Consider the following 27474-nt stretch of genomic DNA (forward strand, 5'->3'; position numbering starts at 1 on the left):
ATAAATTTTAATTTTTCATCTTAAAAAATTATTTTTTATCAGCATTATCAATCTAAAACAATTATATTTAGTGCATGATCACAGTGATAAGATGAAGTAATGGTGTTCAAGCATATAACTACTTTTTTTAATAATTGTATTTAAATTCATGAAAAAGTTTGCAATAAAAATTAATTAAGAGCTTATTGAAGAGACTGAAAGAGTCATTGTATTAAATTACTGTAAAAGTATTTTTTTGGAAGCCTGATACCCTGATATTTGATGTCTTTTGACAAAATCAACTTTAAAAACTGCAACCTTTCACAGATTGTGACCTTCACTGGTTTTCCATTACTAGTTTAATGATGAAACAATACAAAGTGCTGAAATTCCACACTCAGATCGTTATAATAATGTACAAGTTATCAATGTGTACTATCTATATTATTAATATCAAAATTATATATATTTTAAGTACTCGTTTTTTTCTGATTTAATGTGTATTTATATTTTGACTTAACAAAACTACAAAATAAATATTTAAAAATTTATTTATTCCCTATATATTAATGATTCTATTTTTACAGCTAACAATTTTTTATACATTTCATTTTTCACAGATTTTCCACAGATTCTAAAAATTGCTTTGGCAGTTCATCATTGTTAGAATTCCTGATACTTAACAATGTTGCATAACATTAAATTTATATAACATTAACATTTATATAACATAACATTTACAATATTGCATAACACTGAATTATCCCTGTGGCTCAGCATTATTGCATACCTTTTTTCTTTACACTTTGACATGTTATTTTACTGTAAATCAAGAGGAATTTTACTGTATATTTTTTATACTTAAAATATAAAAAAACAGGCTATAACAATATATCACTCTTTCTCACTAATAACTGCATAATTACACATGATAATCAAAATAAAAATACAATTGATTATTGCATTGTACAACTTTTAATTAACCATTCGCAGAAATTTCACACAAAACAACACAACGTAAGCGAATTACTGGCAAATTCAGTCATTTTAACAGATAATTAATGTTAGAAAAAGGATACATAAAACTTATAAAAAGCTATAAACTTTATAATAATCAACAAGAAATAAAAACGTAATTGAAATCTATATAAAAAATAATAATAATGATAGACTTCAACAAAATAAAACACAGATATAATTATAGTACAAAAGCAAAAGAAAAACAACTTTTACAAGAAATGAACATACAGCTAATTAATAAATGTAATTTTGATTCTTTCTTTTTAAACAAATGAATACTTAAATACTAAATCTTAACATACACTGAAAATACATTCATTACATATTTAAAACCTCAAAAAAAATTTAAGAAAAAGAATAAATTATTCGTACTTATTTTTCTTGATTACGAAAGCAGTAGAGAAGTGTATGTACAGCATTTAAATTCATTAGGATCTGAAAAATTCATAAGTTTCACAGGTAACTGTTTACTTTTTGGTACCATCAATATGGAACTTATTTTATAAAAAACATCTAGATAAAAAAGGGCTACCATAGCAAGCAAACCGATTATAAATTAACCAAATAAGAATCAGATCTGTTAATAATAATAAGAGTAACACTGCTCAATACCATAAATCAATGATGTTCAATATAGGACAGACATGTTTATTTATAACAAATAAAATTAAAGATTAATTACCTAATAAAATTGTGACTTTTATAAATGTTTTTTACATCCTGAAACTACTACTGAAAATTGAACCAGACCTATAAACAAGCAGATCTGTTTTATTCCTGATATCATAAAATAATGCTTATCAATGACGGCCTGTAAAATTATTTTTATAAAGTTTGGCTGATCCCTGTTATTGCAAGCAGAAGTAATTGTTTTCACCTGAAAATGAACTCTTCTTTATTTTAAAAACTGCCATAATATTAATAAAAATCTGTCAGTGTGACTTCATTCTTCGGAATATCTTAACTACTATAATCTGCATATTTTGAGTGGAAATAGCAAAGAATATTTATAAATAAGTCAAATTACTGACTGCTGATTAATTAAAATAATTTTAAAAACTTACTTTTTTTAATTTTGTTACAGAACAATTTTTTTTGACAGAGTTAATTTTTTTTACCTATAAGACTATAATTAAGACACAATTTGCCATTGATAATTTTATCATGAACCATATGGACTCATGATTTAATTTATAAATTTTAAAATTTACATAAGAGAGTAATAATAAATAAATTTTAATGAAGTATTTTCATATTTTGAACGGTCAAATAAAAAGCCAATTACAGTTCAGCAGAAGGGAAACGACACTTATCACCTTGCCGACTGACAATTAACACAATTTTTCATTTGGTTATTTATAGTTACATTTAACTACTTTGAGCTTGTTTCCCTGAGACAACATTAATGAAACTTTACACCAATATAGAACAAACTGAACCACTGGATAATATACTGGTTTGAAAAAAAATTGAGTAAGCTTATGAAAATGTAAACCAAACAATAATTGAAAATAATGGCTCCCCTATATATCACTGTATACTATGATAATTTTCTTCTAATCATTAGTAAATGTAAATCATTTCTAAGAGGATTATCCTTTATTTTCAACTTTGTAGGATTCTCACTGAGGAACGTAGAAACAATACTTATACTCTCTGCATAGTCAAAATCTTAAAAAATGATTATTCTCCTAACTGAATACAATGCATTCAGAAAAAATTTAATAACTGTGGGTTTTGTTTTTAGAAGATCTAAAAGATAAAAATTAAATCAACACCCAACGAAAACAGCAACCATTTAGTCAATATACAAGATGCTCCAAAACTGAAGGAATGTAAATCTATTAGTATCCTTTATTTCAGTACCGGTTCTGATTTGGTTAAGATAATATCTTGCTACAGGCATAAAGCTGAGGTAGAACTAAGAGTGTACAAAAAGAGCCTTTCAGGCTGCGGTGCATAGGGCTAAAGCTTCTCTTTAAATATTATTAAATTTAATCCCTGACTTCCTCTGTCAGAGAATGAAAAAGCTAAATAATTATGTAAAAATTACAGATGAACTTCCATCTTATGAACTTTTGCATCGTAAATTCTTTTATTTAACAATTTTTTTTTGAGAATTCTGAAATTATACTGTAATTTCAAAACAAACTGTACCTAAAATTAAATCTCCACTTAGAATATTAAATTCTGTTTATTCAATAAATATATAAATTCATTTTTTAACTTTAAAAATAGAAGTGAAAAAGGAGTGCATAAAATATCTTCGATAAGAAATAATGATTATTTGACGTACTTTTATGTAAATTGTGTGTTTTTAAACTTTTACTGATATACTTATCCAGTCAAGTATTTATGCAAATGGAAAGAGTAAACATTTAAAAGTAAGTGAATTAACAATCATTTTGAGACAGATTAATTATGAAATATAACATAGTTGCAAGAGATGAAGTTAAAAAAGTGCCTGTTGCTTGATAAAGTAATAACACCAGGTAAATATGCTAATAATGGAAAAAAATCAGGAAGTAATTTTTAAAAAAAATGAAAGATGTAGATATTAAAAATAATTAGGGCTAAGAGAAGATGAGTTAACAATCTTTTGGCCTAACTTTATGAGCGATAGATGAATTACTATAAAAATCTGATGTGATATAAAGCGGTTTTGTCATTCAATATGAAGCATATTTTTTAAAATTCTCATTAACTTGAAAAATTTAGAATTGTTTTATAAAAATAAAACTATGCTCAACAAAAAATACTGAAAAACAAGCATTGGATTTTTTTTAATGCAAATTAATCTTTTAAATTACAATTATGTTCTTATTTAATTAAAATAAAAAATTCAATTTTTTATTTTAATTATAAAATAAAGAAAAATATTACATTTCATGTAATATTTGTTTATGCTTTGAGTAAATAAAATTTAAATTCAAAATGAGAACACACACAGGTATATAGCGGGTCCAATAGTCCTCCATTAGACAGAAGCTCAACTGTAGTACGATAAATAATACTTTTTCAGTAAGTATTTAAATATTAATGAACATTAATTAGCAATTCATTAGTACAAATAATAACAATATTAAGTATTTATTGGAAAGCATAATATTTAATTAATTTCGAGTTCAACCTGTCGGACAAATAAACAAGAAATACATTACCATACCTGCCAAATTTTTATAACTACAATTCAGATTTATTATGAGTAGAATAAATAAGTGAAAAATCAAAAAAGTATTTTTAAGACCAAATTTCTAAGTTTAATAATAATTTTAAAAAAAAGTAAATGTTGATAGACATTACCTTTTTGGAACTTATAATTATAAACTTGGTACTGGTGAACAGCATATTACAGATGAAAAATAATATTCCACCTTAGACCAACCAGGAAGGACTGGCTTGTGGGGGCAATAGCCCCTACCAAATGTTTTATAAATACAATTTTTCACATAACTAATAACAAATGTTTTCTTTTAAATATTGGTACAATTATTATATAGAATCCTGAGTAAAAATAAGTAAAATTATTATAAAACTGATACCAGAACAATAAAGATTAACCCGACATATCCGGCAAAAACTGGTAAAATGGACAAGTACACATCATGCACTAATGATATTAACAAGAAGAGTAAAAGTTAAATAAGAACAGCTGGTAAATTTTTATGCATATTTTTCTAACATTTGTATACAATTCACCAAAGGATTCATGCATCACTTAAATTACTCTATTTCAAACCACTTATTTTCTCATATCACTGATTATTAATAAAAATTTGCACGATACATCATTTCAAAGTAATTAATCTCTATCATACATATCTATGTGGTAGAAATAAAATAATTATAAAAATTAAAACTTATTCATAAATGTAACTTAACTGACTCTGTAATAATGATAAGAATAGCATCAATATCAATAAATCGACAAATTGATATTTACAACATTAATATAATTCAATAAAATGTTTATAATATATCACAGTTTAATTTAATTACTACCAACTGATGAAGTAGATTGCGACTGAGACTGAGAATGCTGACTTCTGGATAAAGAATGCAATGGTTTCACTTTCACTCTATAGAACTTTGTACCCTTTGGAACATGATACCGATTCTCTGGCTAAATTAAAAAAAAAAAAAAAACAAAATTCACCTACACATACATAATTTACAAAACAATAACAATAACAAAATTTATAAATAAATAATTTCAATGAATGAGACTACAGTTCTATAAAATTTGATTACACATTATTAATAGATCAGATATAAAAAAAGGCCAATTTGGAGAAACAGATCTAAATGAAAATAGTTGACATGGACATAAAAGAAAAAAGTAACTTAAAATAAAATTTTTAATAAAAAATTAATAACATTTTTAATTAATTATAAAAGTAAATATATTCTACTGCTATGATGCAATTTGTTAAAATATTCTTTAACATTTCAAAGTTACAACATTTACAAGGACTACCCATTCTGAGCAATTTCCTTACTATATGACATATCAATAATATCTTAGGAGGTAATAGTTGGAAAAAAAGGACAAAATGATAAAAGATTTCAACAAAAAACTAATTTATATTTAGAAAATGATTAATGAACATCAGTATACCATAGTACATGTTACATTCTACATCAATAATATTTGCCTAACTCCGTGGTGAGGTGGTAGTATCTCCGAGACGTCCCGGGTTCAAATCCCAGTCAGGCATATCATTTTTCATAAGCTACAAAATTCTGTTTCCATAAAATTCAAGCTTGTGTGGCAATAACATTAAGCAAACAACAAAAAAAAAGTTGGCATAGTTTTAAAAAACTCTATCCAGTAAGTTTGTCAGAAGGGTGCATTTCCAGTTCTAGTTAACCTTGAAAAAGTACCCAAAAACCAGTTTTTGACTGTAACTCCAGTTCTTGTGAACCAATTCACTTGAAAATTAATAGGGTTCTATGTCTACTAAGTTTTCATCTTCCTACCAAGTCTCATCAAAATCGGTTAAAAATTGTGCCAAGCATAACAAAAATAGCTGAAGTTTACCCAAAACCTGTTTTTTGGCTCTTAACAAGTGTTCCAGTGAACCTTAGTTCCAGTGAACCAATTTCCTTGAAAATAAAAAAAAATTGTTTGAAATGTTTAAATAGGGCTCTAATCCTGATAGGTTTACATCGCCCCATAAAGTTTTAAAACTGGTTAAGGTTTGCTCTGGTAGAGCGGATGAAAAACTCTTGTAAATATATATACGCGTACATTCACATATGTAGTATATAAACATTGCAAAATCGTGTTCAGGAGACTCCAAAACGTAAAGAAATTTCAGTACCTCTTCTCCTGCTAACCCCTTATAAAATGTGAGCAGATAAGTATCAATTTCTACAAATTCTTTAGAAATCCCCTAAAAAAAATTTTTATTGCATTATTATTTAAGTATTTAAGTTTCTAGATTAGAATACCAAATCTTAAAAAAAAAATACTTCTAAAGGCATATAATTAAACAATTAATTCTATACATGTCATTTTTTTAAATATTACCAATGACAGTATAAATAAAATTAATTTCTATGCATGCTTTATATAAAACATAGGCTTTGCATAAAACAGTTGATAAGCATCAAACCAGTCTTATCTCTTAAAATAGTTTATTAAGATAAAAGGAAATGTAAAAAATTGCACTTGCTAGAATATTCATTCTAGCGAGTGCAATTTTTTGGCAAATACCAATTTTGGCCCTAAACTTCAGTTCCTGCAAACTGATCACTTGAAAATCAATAGAGTGCTATTCCCAACAGGTTTACATCACTTCACAAAGTTTTGTCAAAATCAGTTAAGATTTGCATCTAACAGAGCAGATTAAAAAAATCTTATACATATGTATATAAATATGACAGGGCACAATACCAATCTCCAAATTCTCTGAAAATCCACTAAAAATAAGTAGTCTAAGAATAAAAAAAAATTGTTTGAAACGTGTATGAAGGGCATTTTTACTAAGGTTAAAACTGTTCATTTATGTAGAAATGGGAACAGACATAAAGAACATATTCTTCAAAAAAATGTTTCAATCAAATTTTTAACTCTCTAATAAAAACAGTATAATAATAATCTTCTTTAGCAGTTCTATATATCAACTCCTAGCTCAAGGTAACCTCCATCCATCAGGCGCAGTCAATATGTATCTCTACCTTTCCCTCTGCAGAAACCACTGCTCTTTCAAAATGATCACTTCTTCCTCAAATAACACAACCAGAATTTCTGTTTGTTCTCTTGTTTAACCACTAGTTTTCTTCAGTTCCCATTATTTCTACAGTGTTTATTTTCAAACTAGTTAACACCAGATGCTCAAACCACGTTAGCTTTTGTGTTAGCCACTCCTTCTGGTAAACTAAACATACCCAAATAATTTCCAACCTCGTTATTTCTTGCTCTATTTCTTTTTACTTTCATGATTGCACTTCTCAAACAATTTACTTAAAATAATATTGAACTAAAGAAATTATTTCCCATTCTGAGCTGAAGCAGTGTATATAACAGTTTCATATTACAGATTTGTTAATTTACAGGATCAGTTTCAATCTTTCTTAAACCTATCACATTGCCAAGCATCTGAAATATATGAGCCGCTACCCACAACTGCTGCCTCTGTCAGCAATAATGACAACTAAAAATCCAACCCCTGTAGTGTAAAAAATGAAGTAGTGATCTAAGGCTGAATATCACCTGTGTTTTGGTGGACTTGACAAGCTAGTATATATATATTTGGCTCGGTGACGAAGAAAATGGCACTTCAATCTTTACATTTTAACAAGCCTGGCATTGGATGTTGTTACTCTTGAAAATGGCTACCCAATTTTCAAAAATGATTTCTAAATTGTGTCAATATCTACAACCATTACAGTTTTGGCATTAAACTACTTACATAAGAGATTAGGAAACAAACAAACGTCATAAAAACTGAGATTTATAACTAAAATAGGAGGCTGTATTCCTACTTTCTATTTTGTCTGGTAATGAGGTACAGTTTTATCTCCACATCTATTATAAAATATTATCTCATACTTTACCGTTAAATCTTATCAAATTATCAGATCTATAGATTAAACTAACATCATACTATAGATTAAATTAATATCACTCATTTCAAACAAGTTACAAAATATTTCTCTGTCTTTATCAGTGTGACACTCTAAAGATAAGTTCTGTTTGAGCGGTTGATCCATGCAAAGGCTACAGGCAGTAGATTCTATGATATGCTACTTTCAACAATAGTTTGATTTATGCAACCTTCATATACTACAGAATTTTCGACTTAAAAGAGGCCCTTTCACTCAGTAGTTTACACTAAATGGATATTTTTGTTAAACTGCATATATTGGTGTGAGATGGGCAAAATAACATGGAAGTTGATGGTACGACTGGAGCTGCAGGAGGACTACTGTTTATTGGTTGCACACTTGAGTAACTTCAGTTGTACAGAAAGTTGAAAGAACTTCTGGCTGGAAAAACTATTCATGATTATGATGATGATGATAAGAGCAGCAAAAAAGCAAGTGTGTTTGTATGATGTAAGACACTTGTTTCACGGTTTACCATGTGTATTGACATCCAGTCATTTCTTTTTAAGTATCCCTCATATTACTAGTAATTATATATTATGGTATCATGGAATAAAATTAATAAGGCTCCATCTTAATTTTAAGTTTTTTACTACAAACAATGCTTCTTTAATGTACCAAGGATTAAAAAGTAAATTAAATTAACATAAGGATACAAAAACATAAAGAATAAACAGATTAACCATCCTAGAATAACTCATTTCTTTAGAAGATCCTTTTTAGTATTTTAATAAATACGAATATTAACACAGAATATGATCATTTAAAAATTACAGGTAAGTAGACATACCTTCTTTGCATGGCAATATTCCTTTTCTAATACCTCACCGATGCAATATGTTCTTCTAAGAGAACCATCTAAAAAAAAACATTTATGTGCAATTAATTGTTTTTTAAAGAACTAAAGTCGAATATCAAAATAAACTATAAATTATAAATGTAATACTCACCCCGAAGACCTTATTAAACTAGTTTTCACAAAAACCTTCATAATGGTCAGAAAATGAAATATACTAGTTTTCTTAAAAGAAACAAATTTACATCAGATTATAGAGATAAAAAGAAGAAAATGAAGAAGACGAAGAAGATGGAAATTTTTTTGCATTAATAATGTAGTACATTATAATTGAAAATCGAGATTGAAGATAATCTAAGACCTAAAAGACATTTCTCATTTGGTGAATTCTGTTCAATTCATTTGTTTATGATTATTGATAGAATTGATATTTACTACATAAATATAACTTTAAATATAAAATAGTTGTTATGGATAATACTACTTATAATTAAATAATAAATAAATAATATAAATGGTAAAAAAAAATAATATAAAGTAAATAATAATAAAACAAGTTAATTACAGGTTATTTACTTTATTTTAGAGTGTAGTATAGACAGTACTGCTTTTTCTTCAATAACAAAACCTCTCTCTTTTACTTTATTCTTTATACTACTCTCTTTGTTTAACATTAAATTTTTTTAATAGAAAGAAATAATAACTGGTCCCCAATTAAATCTCATTACGTGTTTTTATGTTCACATTAAATATTTTCTACTGTATTTTTATACTGAAGCAAAATAAAATTAAATGAAAACAAAGTTCATACCACTGTGGATTTATAAAAAACATGGGATGTTTATCATTTTTTTGTGAATTTAACAAACTGAGCATAAAACAGTGAATAAAATTAAAATAAATATAAAAAGTAGAATTGTAATTATTAAGGAAAGTTTAGCCAATGCCAAAAATTACTGTATTGTATTAACAACCACACACACTTTTCTAGGGTTTCTAAGGACACTAGGCAGCACTAAACACTAAATGATAGATGACTGCTGACAAGAAGACATTACTTCCATACATTTTAATGTAGTTCTTAAAATTTGTTGCTTTTTTTTAGTTTAATGTGTATATATATATATATATATATATATATATATATAATTAATATTTACAAAGTAATATGTACAAAGTGCCCCAGTGGGCAGACACGATGATCAAGCACTAACAGTTTCTGGCTGCAAATGACCAGAAATCAAATTAAAAAATCTGATGAAAGATCATTAAATATGATTTTCACCAAACAGCAAAGAACATGATGCAAAACTGCATAATCGGAAATATATTTCATATAATTGCATAATAAACAGATGAAATGTCAAAAGACAGAAATAAAGAAGAGAACCTCAAATCACACTAGTCAATGAATGGGTTTTGCTAAAAAAAAATTAGTAAAATTTAAAAAAGTAAATAAATGAACGATACGAGTAATATGCTGAATATTCTTAGTGTAATTTTAATAAATTTATACCATCGATTTATACATATACCACTCCCCATAGACTGTAGGGATCAATCAGGGGCAAAATTTCTTAAATTCCATATGAATTGCACGATTTGAAATGAATAAGTTAAATAAAACCAGAGTATACACAGAGATTAAAAAGTGTAATTTTCTAATTTTTAACATCTATTACAAACATTAAAACAGATAATGAATATTTTTAGATGTACAATGACAAAAACATATAAAAATGATTAATTATTTTTTATGAATTTAAACATAAATCAGACAAACAAAAAAAAACAAATTATTTTATATGGTTATAAATTTATAAACAAACACATTTTTTAAATCATAAACTATAAGTGAAATAATATTACTTTATTAGATAATTTGTGATATATGTATGATTCACATGGCAATCAGTATAGGCCAGTAAAAATTCAAAATTGGCTTAAGTACTGAAAAAGAATGAGAACTATTACTTGTCAAAGTTTAAATGCACAGTAGTTCTACCCGGGGTGTCTAAAGAAGTGTTGGCACTACAACAGTAAAAACAGTAAACTACAATAGACAATAATCCTACTGTATAATATACAGTAGGAGATAGCATACCACACAACTGAAGATAGCAAGAAGTTAATTGCTTTGTAGCAATTGTATTTTTAATTTTATTTTCTTTGTTTCTTCATTTTATGATCTTTCATTTCCATGTATTATAAGAAGTATTTTTCAATACTAATTCTTCATTTTTGCATTCTATTAACAGTAGTAGTCACCACAAACAGTTTAAAACATCCACCCTAGAAAATTCAAGTTACCAAATAGGGATGGCTATGAAAATCAAAACAAATTTTTGTCAGGTGATTCTACAATTCACTATCTGATGGATTGTTTATTTGTAAATAAATAAACCACTCATAAATGGTGGAACATTCGTCAGACCACTTCACAATTCCAGAGCTATTTCATGATCCATGATCTCTTCCTGTGGAATTATTGAGCCTTGTGTTTTTTGAAGAGCGTAGAGAAAGGGCTGTCGCTATCACTAGAGCATCTTACTTTTGCTTGTTGGATATTACAATTCCTGAACTATCTTGTCAACATTATCATTTTTTTAACAAGAAACCGCATGAATGTCCAAGACTACTTTGCAGAATTTCTTTTTGTAATCATGTTAGCTTCTGAAACGGAAATACATTGGAAGCAGCTAAGCCATAATACCTTTCTACATATATTTTCTTTACATAGAGGTATTTGTAAACTCGAACATTCAGGATATGAGATGTTAAATTCAACTAGAATTAATCTAATTCCTGTTGGGATCCTGTAGAGTGATGTGTGAAATATGCAACAGACAACACACATATAGCAAACTGTCATGTTAATGATATTATTTTTATGAAATTGTATGTTGCAAACATAATGCAGATGCTTTAATGTATAAACATTTGTTTATATTCTGAAAAATTAAATTAATCCATTAATATAATGTTCTAATATAGTCATTAGTAATATTACTAATATTCTGCTAATTTTTATTTATACACTAAGGTGAAGCGCTTGTTGCTTCCACTATGTTCTCAACTTTATTCACAGTTGTTAGTTGACATTTTGTTTTCAGCTACCAAAACAAATGGATATATGTCAGATTTTATATGTTTTTGTTTAATATCTGTTCATGAGTTTTGTAAGCAACATTAGACATCTTTTGGGTCATTTAACCCGGTTTAATGCTATTTTTATCTCTGTTTATATTAATTTTTTATCTCATTATATATACTATAAGGGCTGTTCTTTTTTCAACCTTCAATCTTGCACCTAAGTAAACCTTGCTTCAACCTTGCATCTAAGTAAAGAAATAGGCAGGAGCAAGGTCTGCACATCATGCAACTGCACCGATCCCCACCATAACCTCTACAATTGCCAGCTCCATTGCATCAGTAAGAGCTGAGCTACGGGCAATTGAACATGGCCGCTACAATCAATGCTCCCGCTAAGTGTGAGTTGCAAAGTACGATACATTTTCTGTAAGCAGAAGGATGTATGCTGCTGAAATCCACTGAAAAATGGGCCTAGTACATGAACCTAGTATATGGTGAAAACTTTATGAGTGATGGTATTGTATGGGAATGGTGTAGGAAATTTAAAGAAGGGGAACGGACGTCCATGACGAAGATAGGCAAAGATGCAAGTCTGTTGCTACTTTACACCTGGTTGAGCATGCTGATTTTATCCATGAAAAATGGAGGTTTATGGTAAATGAACTTTCTGCAGAAATCTCAGAAATTTTAAGGTCTTCTCTGTATACAATTATGACTAACAAAGTCAAAAATTTGTAAATATTTTTAAAAATATAAATACATTTTCTACTTGCATTCATTCTTGAATCAAAATATTCAAGCAAAAATATTCATTCTTGAATCATTTCAAGTCAAGTGAAACTAGGATTTATAAATCCCGCAGTGAGAATTGATACTACACCTGTAGTCAACGGTAGAGGCAATAAAAGTTAAGGAAATAATCTAGACATTTCAGTTATTAACTCATTCCTATTATAAACACTGCAGTACTATGGCTGACGTCCAAGCTGAAGGCATTCCACTCAAAATTTAGAAGATGTATGCTCAGTATGTTTAAAAGCATACAAAAGAAAAATGAACTGTGTAAATTAAAAAGTATATCACTGGTATATCACCAAGTACTTTTAAAGAGTTTCTTATTTACAATTTAAATAACCTACAAAAGATCTGTGCCAATATGATATACTAAAAAATAAATAACATTTTTATAGCTGGAATAAATAATATAAATTATAAAAGGTATTGTTGAAATGGAGATTCATTTGCAAAAGCTAGGGTTTAGCTCTAAATCCAATGAACAAAGATAAAATTCAAAATGATAAAAACTTGTATGTTTTTACATTGATTCAAAAATACACTAGTTTCTTAAGTTGCATTGTTCTTGCTTTGTTTTAAAAAAAAACATGAGCATTTAAAATTCTGGGTTTCAAAATTTTAATACTACTAATATACATGTTGGATAAAACACAAGGCTCACAAATATCCTAAAGATTAGATTCCTAAGTCATATTTCATATGATACAAAATGCAGCAAATCACAGTTCAATAGTTATGTACTCCAGTTACTGCACTGACCAAATTAGAAATATAAAGATAAACCTGCTTATGTTACAGAGATCAGAGACAAAACAATAACTGCTAAACCATAATCATAGATTCTTTCTTTCAGGCCAGAGTTATTTGTCTGATGACAATAACATGGTGATTACAGAAACTAAAATGTTAAAATACATTTTTGAACCTGAAGAGCAGTTTAAAATTTTGGGAATGACAAAGAATAATAAGCCATTGAACTAATAGCTTACTTCAAATTGATTTTTTTTTTTTACTGACCAAATCTGTGATTATTAACATGAAAATTGATACAGATTAGCACCGATGAACAAACTGTTATAATACTGTAGAATGCAAAGTTAAAAATGCATAATTATAAAAGGCAACCTGACGAAATTCATTTTCAGTACAGTTCACAGTTTTCATTTTCAGTACAGTACAGTTCAGTGCTGTTTTCTATAACTATAAATAGATTTTCATTAAATCATAACCAGTTCAGTTTTTAAATAAACCCAAACAAAGATTATAATATGAAGTCAGGCCTGAGATACAGAAAAAGAACATATTAGATTAATTGAAGTTTATTTCTCCACTGTTCCTCAGTATTATTGTTCAATTAAAGTCATTCTGAATATTCTAACGCCCAGGCAAATGCAAGCAGAATAACATTTCGTCAACCAATAACAAAGTGATGAATAGTAAATAAACAATGATGATGATAGTCAATAAATTCATTTTATTTTAATAATAATTTAAGTTATAGTGATATAAAAAAAAAAAATAAATAACATGTCAGGACAGAAAATGTAAGCCACAATTTTCTTATAAGTTTAATAATTTTATGTTTTGATTTTCTTTGTGTAAGATTATAAGTAAGATTCTATAACACTTTTTCTTATATACAAATTTTGTTTAGATTAGTTGATATGCACCTAGGCTGATAATGTAAATAATTATATACTTTCTGTGAATAATTCTTAATTAATAATCAGACTACAAAACTTAGAAGTAACTGTTCTCTATTAATTTAAATATTTTTATTACCAGCTGAAGGACGTAATTGTAATGTATCGATACAATCTGAATGAAGAAAATACAATGTCGTAGAATCTTGTAAAATAGTATAATTTCCCAATGACTCATCCCAAACAACTAAAACTGCATCACCAATATTGCATCTAAAACAAAAACATAATTCGATAAAAAAATCTATTTTTAACAAATCAACAGATTAAAAGATATAATTTTAATTTTAATTTTAATTTTTAAAAGCATAATTTTATAACTTGCTTACAATTAAACTATCAACCAATGTTCAACGGTATTATTTTCTAAATTAACCTTTCAAATGTAATATTGTTACAACCGTACCCCTACCGTGCAGCTACAACCATGTTTATTTCCCCATTTCATCATGGTTCCCATTAAACATATTCGGTTGCGATTCATGTAAAACTTTTTTAATAAAAACTTTTAAATAACATTATAACTTTTTAAATAAAATTTCTGAAAAGGTCTGTAAAGATTATGCTGTTTTTTTTTTATTTTTAGAAGCCAATTTTGTCTAATATTTAAATTAGCAAGATTTTATGTCATTGTAACATTTTATAAAATTATATAAATTACTTATACAAAGAGCAATACATCAAAATAAATGTGCTTGAATGCCGCTTTGGTATATTCAGTCACAAACCGAGTTACAGTATACATGTATTAAAAAACAACATACTATATAAATATTATCTATATAAATTCTATTTTATTTTAATTGTTTTATTAATTTTAGAACCCGCAAATCCACCAACCCATTTTTAAGCAACTTTCCGTTGATCAAATTGAATATTACTCATGAGGTTTTTTTTTAAGACGTATTAAATTTTTAATTTCCTTTTTCTTATGACAAAACATTCAAACAGGTTGTTATTGCCACAATAAAGGAAAAGAAAAAGATTACATAAAAGGACACATCCAAACTAAATTTCAGTTTGCCAGTTAAATAGCAAAAGACGGATATAAAACAAAGGAATAGTAGAGGAGAAATGTTTATACACATTTGAAGTACAGTAAAGATGAGAGAATTTATCATTTTTTTACAGAATATGTACAAAGATGTCACATCTCTAAAATCATTATACAATACCACTTAAAACTTATCAGAACATCTTTGTGCACAGCTAGTAATTGGGCAAAGTTATTCCAGATCTATAATAGTTTCTAATAAACACATAAAAACCGCCTGTTTAAAAGAGGAGTACACCTTTTAAATCATAGAACATTATTATTAATGATGATAATAACCATCCTTTCTCTGCAGTCAATAAAACAGCAGAAAAATAAACATTATGAATTCTAAAATAACCCTTTTAACAACCTAACAAACGCTATTTTTAAGACGACCCCACAGATGAAATAAAATAGCAATATATATATATAGGAAACAATTCTCATACAAAAACTTAAGATTTCTTGAATAAAAACTCTAATAAGAAGCAATCATGGTTTTATGAAAAAATAATTTAGATTTTGCACATACAACGGGTCACTGATGTTTTCTCATACCAACAAGGTATGGTTAAAATTATACTATTAACGAGAAATCATTAAATTAGGAAAAAGCATTGAAATCCTTAATAAAGTTCAATAGTAATTTTGTAAACAGATTAATCTTAAAAAAATAAAACATTACTTTTTAAGGAGCAAATGCTAAATTAGAAAGTTCTATTCTGTTAGATTTTTAAAGTTTAAATTACAGAAACTCAGCTTAAAAGTGTGAATCTAAAAATTTAAGTAAGTATGCCAAATCAAAAAATGTCACTATCAATATGCAAATTTGTAATAAATATTAAGTAATGTAATACAAAAATAATCACTACAATCATGACAAAATAGGAAACAAAAAACAGGACTTTTAATTTAAAATAACAAAACTAATTTAACTTGAGATACGCATAAAAAGTCAGAAAACAGTAAAAATTCCAGTTTCTGGACTCATACTAAAAGTGATCAAGACAATAATGAAATAAAAGGGAAATAAATAACCAGTACAAAAAACTTACGATCCTATGCTTAATTTTCCTTGAAGAATCAACGTTGTTGTACTTCTTGTCTGAAACAAAAATGGTTTTATACAATTCATAAAGATTATTAGAACTTTGATAAGAATTTACGTCACAATTTGTATGATCAAAATAACTTCTATTTTTACTATGAATCTGAAACTCGATTTCATAAATAATGCTCTGGAAAGCACATTTCCCTAACTATAACATTGGGAACTAAAATTATCAATAATAAGTAAAAATCATCAATGAAAATCAATAAATACATGAGAAAAGACAAAGAAACATAAGTACAATGAAATAAAATTAAAATAACTGCTACCACTCAAATAATGTAAAAACTTCAAACAATTAAAAGAATGAAACATTTTTTAAGTTCAGCTTAAATTTCTTACATCACAATTATGGCAAAAGATACCAAAATAATTAATAATCACAATATTTATCTATTTCCCTATTTACTATCCTAAGTAAATATAGGCTCACATCATTGATAACGAAAACAGTACTTTTTTTTGTTTTTTTTTTTATGAAAAGAATGAGTAAATATTTTATAGCGTATGAAAATTACCAAAGCTTGATATGGAAATGAAATCATTGCAACGATCTAGAATTTGCAAATCAGATTATTGAAGTCTTAATTCTTTAGTACTGTGTAAAAAAAACCGAAGACCATAGATTATTAAAAACTAAACTAAAAAAAATCAGGTAAACAAAAATTTTCATACATAAAGATTAAGATAGTGTAAAATTACAGGAACAAATGCAAATAAAATGTGCTTTTCACAATATATATATATACTGATGAAAATAAGATGGTTACCACCCTCCACACTTTTCCACTTATTTAGAAAAAAAATTTTTTTCTAATAGAAAGCATTTTTTTAAAGCTTTAAAAATTCAGTGATTCACTGATTCAATTCAATGATAAAATTATGTTAACACAGTTGATTTATTTTTTTTTTTTTTAGAAATTTAAATAACATTAAATATATTCCCCTAAACAAATATTTTAATTGCAAAAATGTTTGAATTTGTACATTTTAACAAAAAAAAATACAACACAGTTACCAATGACCTAAAATCTAATTTTTATTCTGTGTATTTACTCCAGGAGTAGGAAAAGACCACCTTACACACATACACATACACACACTCACTCACACACTAAAAAGAGATAAAGAAATGTCACAATTACACACAGTATGATGATTATGTCCCCTGACAAATAATAATAGATCAAATCACTGCTATTAGGGATCAACAATACTGAGAGATTTTTTTGTAGGTCAAATGCAAGTTTGAACCTGTTCAGGTAACTAAGTCAAAGTAGAACTGTTATAGTGAGATTCATTTTTGGTTCCTGTTTATCTAAATGAGCTGAAGAGGTCATTTAAGAGGTAATTTGGTATAAAATTACAGAAACTAGATACCAAAACATTTGAAATATTTAAAATTGTATATGGTGAAGAAAGTTTATTAACAACTATGTTTGAATAGTACACACAATTCACAGAAGAGCGAGTCAGTGAAGCGTTATGAATGGATATTCATCAGACTTCCCTAACACAAAAATCAACATACCAATTTAAAACTTTTAGACCAAAGATCAAACTCTTGAGTTTGTTTTTAATTAATATAACTAATAATTTGAATTAAGAGCGGTTGTGAGAAGGGAAGGGGATTGATAAAGAGGGGGGAAGGGGAGGGAGATGGATGATGAAAGTGTAAGATCTTCATGTAAGATCAAAAAACCAAATGTGAAGGTGTAATTTAGAATCTAAAGAAACCAAAATCTCAGAAAATGAGGCTGCAAAAATCATTCGTTAAACAAAGTTGATCGCATTATTTATGTCAAAGGTATCATTCACTATGTTTTGTGCCATAAAATCAGATAATAAATTTTATAAAGAAAAGATGATATATTAGACTATTTGAATTCATCACATTAGGCCTGAGTTTGTAGAAAATGAGTTCACATTTCTTCTGTTCGATAGAGCAGCATATTTTCTTTGACCAATGTTTCCTAGTTTTTGGCACAACAAGGGATACCCGTATCCCCATGTTATCCTATCCATAATACTCACCATAAATAGAAACAGATGATTTTTTTTTATTTTCTAACAAAAAAAAAAAAAAATAGCAATAAAAGATTCACAGATACTTTTCAAACAATAATACTGTGATAAGCAACTTGAAGAAAATTCCAAAGGAAACTTTTTCTCGGGCAATTTAAACATAATTCATCCACTCATAATTCACTTGATCAATTTAAAAAATAAGCTGAAACAGAAAATTAATAGATGTCCCTTTCACCAAGAAAACTCAAATTTTGAAAGTGACAATTTTTTATGAAAAGAGACATTATGAATAATGAATTTTTAATCCAGAAACAAAGTAACAGAAGTACGCAAGTCGGTTATCAAACTAAAATAAATATGAAGAGGACTTTCTATACAGGATTTAGGTATGATAGTAAACTACCCCAAGAAAGGGTAAAGAAATAGTAAACTACCACAAATGTGTAAGTAAACTATCCTCTTACTCTACCTTATCCTTAATTTCTTCTTCCTGCCATGATATTATAAAAATAAAAAAAAATGTTCTCTTGTCAAAAGCAAAATACTCTAATGTACACACAGCAGTAGTGTAATCATGACTAGCTCTGGCCAAATCAATTTTTGTTACTTTTGAGTAAACAAAGCTATATAGAGATATATCTAAGAGATTTTTTTTACATTATTTAATGTGATAACCATACAATGAAATTTTTTTACATAGTTTCATGTAATCAAAAACACCAATAAATTCAAAATTCCAGGATTGATTCCTAGCAAGGATCTGGATTTTCAGACAGAATATTTCACTTATTGTGTAGTTAATTATTCTAATATTTCTATTTAATTTTTCTTTCATTGTTGCATTAATAGATTTTTTAATATTTTACTTTTTTATAATTTTAGAATGTCTGAAAACAAAAACAGGATGAATAAAAACTGAATTCCTTCACTCATCATCAAACAAAAAAAAATTGAGCAGACTAAATTTTACTGTTTTCTTCACAACTACTACTCTGAAAAAACCAATTTTATAATCGTCTATATAACCAACCTGCACTAAATTCACTAGAGACTGTTTTGGTGTATATTTAACCGATTCTATTTAGAGCAAATTCAATCAAGCAAAATTTTTTTTTTCAAAGTAAAGCCAATAAATCAGTTCTCTTTGTTAAATTAGTATAACTAGAATAATTTCAAATGAAATGAAAAATCATTTTATTTTTTAATATATAAATCTATCAATTAAATCATTTAAAATTTTAAAAATAAAACAAATGACAACAATCAGTTTACAGTGGAAGAATACACAGATGATAGTGTTGTGAAAGAATACACAGATGAATACATAGATGAAAGAAAGCTAAAAATTTCATTCACGTTTGTCCTCAAACCTTGCATCCTTAATTTAACATACTTTCTGACATTGCCTATTGATGAAATTTTGTACAGTTACTAAGGTCGGGTGACAATAAATTATTCCACCATTACGTTTACAAACATCCCGTATGGAAGTAAATTAAGAGAGGAAATTATGAGTGCGGGTGTAAAGAATCTTTTGAAATCCAAATTAAGCTACTAATTAAACTCATGCAATGTATGATAATAATTTTATTAAAGTATGACTAAAAAGTATAAAGCAAGCTTTTAAAAATTATTGTAATATTGTTAATTTTGTATACTTCAATTTTACATTTCATCAGAAATAGAAAATGTATCTAACATCTTAATAATAAACAAATATTGAAAACTTAAGGGATTTACTTTTGCCACTCATTCATATTAATTTTCCATTTTTAAAAAGAAAATTTTCTTCCTTAAACTGAAAAGTCCCCCAGATGGCCAAAAATGAGTGACAAAGCAGTCGAGTGTATATGCCAAAGTTGCCTTTCTGTTTCTGTTTAGCCCCTGGAACCACTGCAAGGTATTACTTCAGAGGATGAATGAGGATGATGTGTATGAATATGTAAATGAAGTGTAGTTTTGTACAGTGTCAGGTCAACCATTCCACATAAGATGTGTGGTTAATTGAAACCCAACCACCAAATAACACTGGTATTCACAATCTAGTACTCAAATCCATATAAAAGTAAGTACTTTTAGGATTTGACCCTTAGAATTCTCAACTTCAAAATTAACTGATTTGCAATGATGAGTTAACCACTACACCAGCCTGGTCGGCTGGTCTAAATTACATACGCCAAAGTTGACATGCTACAACTGCTACAACTCCTGAAGTTGACCAAACCGAACAAGAAAATAATGTCGTTGTAATGTTTCAACAAGATGGTGTACCTCTACACTTTAGTCTAGGTGCTTGACAAGCTCTCAATGAAAGATTCCCTAGTAGTTAGATTGCTAATCCCCTAGACTTTTTTCTATGGAGATTTGTTAAAATTCTGTCTACAGTGATAAAATCAGGGATGTATAAAATTAAAGACAACAGATCACTGCTGCTATCACCACAGTTACACCTGCGATGATTCAGTGGACCTGAACAGAAATAGATTATCAGCTGGATGTTTGCAGTGACCAACAGAGCTCATATTGAAACATTTTAAGGTACGTAACATTTTTCTTTGAAAGGCGAATTTTAAAAAAAATACTTGTTTCTGATACGGTTATTTTAAATTACTGCAACCTTTTTCAATGACTCTGTAAAGTAAAAAGCTTTTAAAAGTACCTTCCATAAATAGCAATGTAGTATATACACTTAATGTAGCAATATATTACACACAACAAAATAAAGATTCACAAATGCACACATGCATGTATGTAGGACACTGGGTATGTAGCACATATTTTACATGAAAACACAGGTATATGTATTGTAAAACAAAATTAATAAAATGCATGAACACACTTGGAGCTGTAATAATCACTTCCCCATATTTAAACATTTGATGTCATGTATTAGATCCAAAAACTAATAATATTCATACCAATTTTTCCTTAAGGTGAGACCGCCTTACAGAATCTGGACTGGTTGCTGCATCTCTGTTGCCAGAATCCCTGAAATAAATACCCCAAAAAATTAGTTAATTACAGGTAAGTAAAAATATTATAATTATATAAAAATACTTCCCTTTTACTTGATTTAATAAAAATGTATTTTAATGAATATTAAAATTTAATTAAGGCATTTGTGCCTTAATAGTTTTCAAGTGGTATATTTTAAGGCGGTAGACCAAGATAAACTAAGACCCATGCTTTTTATTTATATTTTTCCTCAGCTAAATTGAAGTTAAATCGATGACTTAATTCACCACAAAAAATGAGTATCATTAAAATTGTAAATAAAACAAGTAGCAAAACACTTCTTTTTTTTAATTTTATGATACTACCAATGCTCATCTTATTTATACCATGTTTCTGGTACTACAATATCAGGACACAATTTTATCAAACAAATAAATCAGGAAATATAAAAGATGATATACTCCCTTTATTCCTTCCTTTTATTACATCATTCAGAAAAAAATACAATCATAAAAAAAGTTATATTATTACAATCCACAGATGAAGAAAAGATACTGTTTAAACATTCTGTTCATTAGCAGAATCCCTCAGCTGTCTCAGAATGATACATGACACCATTTCAAGTTTAAAGGTGGGTATGATATTTTTTACAATAGATGTTCAGATTTTTTTTAATCTGAATGCTATAACAAAAGTAATTTAATCATTGGCTTTCAATTACTCACAGGACTGAAAGAATTCTAAAACTTAACTGATGTTATCTTCCCTTAAAAGGCATAAGAGTTTGAAACAATTAAATTTCCATTAACAAATTTAGAATGTAAAGGAAAACCAATGCATCGTAAGAAAGAAATCTTACATTTGTCTCTACATATAATTAGTAAATAAATTATGTGATAAAATAAACAAACCTTTTTGTATATGGTTCACATTTGATTAAAATGTGTTAACTTTCAAAAACTCTAAAATAAATATTTGAAAATGTTATCAAAATTTCTAATTATTAAAATTTTTGTAAACCTTTTGATTTGATAAGCACCAGTTCTTTATCTTTGATTCTATAATTTACACAACACCCAAAAATTAGTAACTACATCTAACTAATAGGCAGAAGGTTTTTCTGAATAAATTTATGAATTACAACCCATGTAAGTTGTTTAACAGAAAAAATACCAGATAAATACTAAATTTGTTTGATAAAGATTATTAAAACAGGCAGCATTACAACTTTTCCTTAGGGTAGTAACAGGGTAACAGAGCAAAATTTAAAAAATTTAAACATCTCATGAGCATAAAAGACAGTTGATTAAATAAAAGAATAGACGCTTACGCGTTGACCAGAGCAACAGATGTGCTCATATCCTGACGAGCACGAGGTGTTTGTTTCCTGGCTTCAATAAGTTCCTTTTCTAATTGAACTTTTGCAATTTCTAGAGCTTCAACTCTTTCATACAGAGAGCAGCTTTCACTTCCACTTCTTAAAAAAAAAAAAAAACAAATCTTTATCAAAATGCGACATAATCTATTACGATAATATTCTACATCATAAAATGTAAAGATTTTATTATCTGACCACCAATTAACAAAGATTCTTATTTTAAATGATACTCACACAGCACTTGCTGACCTGTTTTATCTACTATCTTTAAAAAACAAAAAGGTTTGTCAGCGAATAAAACTTATCTTTACAAAATTATTTCTTTGTTTTATGTTTATTCTTATTTATGAACAATATTATCTAATTAATAAATTTGAGGCAATCTGTTTCAACAGTTAAAAACAAGAAGTACATTTTTTTTAAAGGATTGTAAAAAAAGAGTAATGGCAAAATACTCAGCATAAAATTAACCTTAAAAAGAAATAACTTGTTAAAATTAGGTAGGTAGTAGGTAGGTAGGCTCTATTGAATGAAAAATTGTTTTTTATATGTTTATTATTTTGTTTTCCATGATTCCAGCTGCCAGGCAAAATATTATAAAATTTCACGAAGAAGTTTAAAAAATAATAGTCAACATGCTTTTTGTTTGTTTTTTCTTACATACACATACAGAATCACACTGACATTGTCAGATTTTTTTTTAACTGAATATATCTAAATGCAAATATATTTTTAAGCATTACTTTGTTAACACATACATATACAATGTGTTTCAAGATTGATCAAACTGATTTTCTTCAAATTTGGCTCAAACATTTTTATGTATGGGGCATTGATCATTACTTTTTATTTCAAAATTAAATGGGGCATTGATCATTAGTTTTTATTTCAAAATTAAATTATTAGTATTATTTTTTTCAAAATTCATTAAGGAGTGGGGCACTGCAAAAAACCAACTTTGATTTTCTTCAGCATTATAGAGAAAATTTTATTAAAGCAAATTTGTAATGAACAATACATGCATAAATAATTTAAAAACGTTTTCTCTAAAAATCAAACCCCACCTCTTAAAATTAAAATATATATCTTTTTTTCTCTCTTAAAAAATTAAAATTTTTTCAAACATTTTTTGAAAGATTATACTTTATATATACAGTTATCAAGAAATATTTACTAATTTTTTTAAATTATAAACACCAAACCAAAAATGGAGAAAAGTTCTTTGAAAATTTTATTTTTCTTATTTTAGCCTTTATTGAAGGTGGTGTTAGATTTAGAGAAAACTACTAAAGCAAATTTGTCAAGCTTAACCTATATTTGGATATTTTTATAAAAAGATTCTTAAAATGTATTCCTCATCTCTAGAAAATATACATAGCTTTTTTTGCTCTAATTCTTTTAGCTTTTATAATTAATAGCTGGGAAAGTCATACGATACTTTGCCATCTCTTTTTTAAACTGCTAGTTTAGGATTAGAAGATATTGTATGGTGAAGTTGATTGTAAAAGAATCTATATGACATTATACTTCAGTAAATAATTTATTTTTCTATAATTGTGATTTTCTTTTTTCTAACATATCAGACAAATTTTGTTTTTCTTGTATGAGCATTTGAAATTTTCATCAAGAACTGTATTTTTTAATATGTCGTCAACTGCCATAAAATTTTAGCAAGAAGAGGGAAAGATGGTGGGAAAACCGATGGATCCAATACATCTAAGCAGGCCAAAAGCAGTGCAGCACATGTACATATTTTTTTTTTTTTGGTCTTGATGAACTTAATTGGACCCTAAAATGTATAGATTTACAAAAAAAAAACAATACCCCATTATTTACAAGATCACTTTATAGAATGTTCAAAAAGGCAGTAAAAGAAATATTTTTAGTAGGTCAATCTAGGTTTGCAGCCACTGACTACAGAAATACACTTCAGTTATGGTGTTCAAGATATCTCAAATACTATCTGTGAACTGGCATTGCCATCCTTAAATTATTCAATGCCTGTTCAAACCACTGGTTTACATAAATATATAAAAATAAATGAGCAAGTTAACAGTATTTTTTAAGACGAAAAACCATTATAGTTTAAATAAAGGAGCATTATAAAAGCTAAAATTCCAAAATTTTGATAGTTCTAAGAGATTGTGTAACAATCAATTTTAACTGGATTATAGAAGACTCACATAAATTACAGCAGGAAAATATAATAGTCTGAGAAAGAAACATAGAAACATCATATAATTTACATCAGCACAATCAAGATTTTTACATAGAGCTAGTAGAATTAATGTATCTTTTACAAAATCTAAGAATTTAAATCAAACTGCAATAAATTTACACAATATTTTTTAATCAAATTATCTGAAACTTTTTAGTGACATCAAACAGTTCATAGTTAAGAAAAATATGTTATTTTAGACCACATAAGAAAACCTTTTATTTATTTTTAAAAAAATTAAATAATCCAAAATAAAAAATACTACTTGCCCATCACAGCAACGAGCAACATTAGTAACTATCATTAATAAACAAAACAAGAAAAATTACTTATTAACAAACCCTGTGTTATCCGTAAGACGATTAATTGTATCCTTGTATTTCTGACAATCAGCCTCTAAAGTTAACACCTGTAATCTCATATTTTCAATTTGACGCTCCTTTTCACCAACAACTCTTCTCATTGCTTCATTTATTGATATCTATAAATGCAATAAAGAAATAGAATAGAAAAATCAGCCAAGTTGAGCCAATTATTCAATATAACATTAGAAAAAATAAATAAGATGAAAAAATATTTAGATTCAAGTAAATAATGAAAAATTATATTAAACGTATTTACTAAAAGATTAATAGTAACAGAAAAAAAAAGTAATTTAAAAATCTCAAAACCCAAAATGAATTGATTTCATCTTTTACATTCAAAATAACAAATGGTAAGTTTTTTAAACACTGATAAAATTTAATGATAAAGTTAGGCAATACCTTAAAATTTGAAAAATAACACTTCACAATAATTACCTGTTTATCTGCTTCAAATTTTAGTCGGGTCTGATGTAATATTTTTTCCCAATATTCTCTTTCCTTATTAACAGCTCTTTCCTTTTCTAGCTGCAATGTTTCTTTTAATTGTGTAATTATAGCTTCATGATTACCAAGTTCAATTAAATCTGATCTCTGGAAAAAAAAATCACTTTTACAGAAAGTTTGTTATTCTCATAATTAACAGTAGGTGCATCATATGAAACTGTCAGCATTGCAAAACTCAAGTAACTTAATAGTGATATTTCTACATGAATAAACTACTAAATGATGCAAAAAGAAAGAGAAATACAGTAGGGTTAATCCATTTCAAGTGACCCAAGGGTGGTTGTTGCTTGACCAATTCAAAAAAAATTGAAACTTACCCACTTGTTTCCTAAATGTCTCAGGCCCTTAAAACTATTTTTTTAAGCAATTTACCTGTGGTGGCCATTTTTGTTATGGTCCGCATACCTATTTTTGTGCTTATAAGGATTTATGGAAAAAATCATAACTAAAAAACTACTGATCCTGGAAGGATAAAACAAAAAGCAATTTGTTGATATTTTCTCAAGTTAAAAGACTGTTCCAGTGGTTTATTTACCTACCTCTCTTCATGAGATAAAATTCATATGAGAAAATTACCAAGAAAGTTAAACATGAAAAACTGTAAAATTTCATTTTTGTTAATTTTTTCCTAGAGACAGGGATATGTTAGTAGGTATATGTTAGTAGTTTTACCATAAATAATATTAATGGTGATATACTTACCCCCTAAATATTTATGAATTTTTGAAAACTAACTTTTTTTTATAATTCAAATTTTGACTTCAAATAATTCTGATGGGGTTGATGGTAAAAATCTCAAATTTGCACAACTCACAGTGTTTTTTTAAATATTTATGGCAAACAAAGTATCTTGTGTATTACACTAATAAAAAAGTTATAGCCATGATTTTTATTATGAAAAACCTGTTAAAAGCAATACCATTTTGACTCGCTAAATAAGTGTTCCAAGAGAGTTCCTTGTCTTCTTGGCACTTCACTTTTATACTTATTACTATAGTTGAAATAGACTTGTTTGAACCATTCAACTGTTAATGCTGTAACAGGCACTTGAAGTCACTTCCAGTAGTCAGGAAAATTGATGTTGCAACATGATCATTTATGCTTGTTGGATCATTTAGCTTTGCAGTAACAGACTGGTCAGTCTGACATTAGTCAGTGACCTGTTCACATCTTTACAGAGTCTCAAATTTCATCCTGTGTTTGGAAGTGTTTGTTAAATAAATACGTTTTACTTACTACTGTATTTGCAAATTTTAAAATCAGTTAAATTTTAACTTATTTTCAAGTAATTTCACATAAAACAATAGAAGAACAATGTTCCATAGGAATTTATCTGAATGAAGAGTGTTAAAAACCAGTGTATGGTACAGGCCAAAAGAA

The 27474-nt window shown here is 27.4% G+C and overlaps 1 protein-coding gene across 5 annotated transcripts in view; it reads right to left on the minus strand.

Annotated features, from left to right (window-relative positions):
* Nucleotides 1-4655: 4655 nt before the first annotated feature.
* Nucleotides 4656-27474, minus strand: part of Atg17 (autophagy-related 17) — a 99987-nt gene continuing 77168 nt past the window's right edge. For 3 of the 5 annotated variants that reach the window (XM_075357102.1, XM_075357099.1, XM_075357100.1), the window contains exons 15-22: nt 26026-26181; nt 25555-25706; nt 22960-23106; nt 21593-21662; nt 16591-16640; nt 14579-14712; nt 8903-8970; nt 4656-5122 (exon numbers count right to left, since the gene is read on the minus strand). In XM_075357102.1, coding sequence (XP_075213217.1) covers nt 4991-5122; nt 8903-8970; nt 14579-14712; nt 16591-16640; nt 21593-21662; nt 22960-23106; nt 25555-25706; nt 26026-26181 — 909 coding nt within the window. In that variant the 3' untranslated portion in view covers nt 4656-4990. The remainder of the gene's footprint in view (nt 5123-8902; nt 8971-14578; nt 14713-16590; nt 16641-21592; nt 21663-22959; nt 23107-25554; nt 25707-26025; nt 26182-27474) is intronic. The other 2 variants (XM_075357101.1, XM_075357103.1) reach the window with 2 other exon arrangements.

The sequence above is a fragment of the Lycorma delicatula genome, chromosome 2 (genome assembly GCF_047948215.1).
Source record: "Lycorma delicatula isolate Av1 chromosome 2, ASM4794821v1, whole genome shotgun sequence".
Taxonomy (NCBI): Eukaryota; Metazoa; Arthropoda; class Insecta; order Hemiptera; family Fulgoridae; genus Lycorma; species Lycorma delicatula.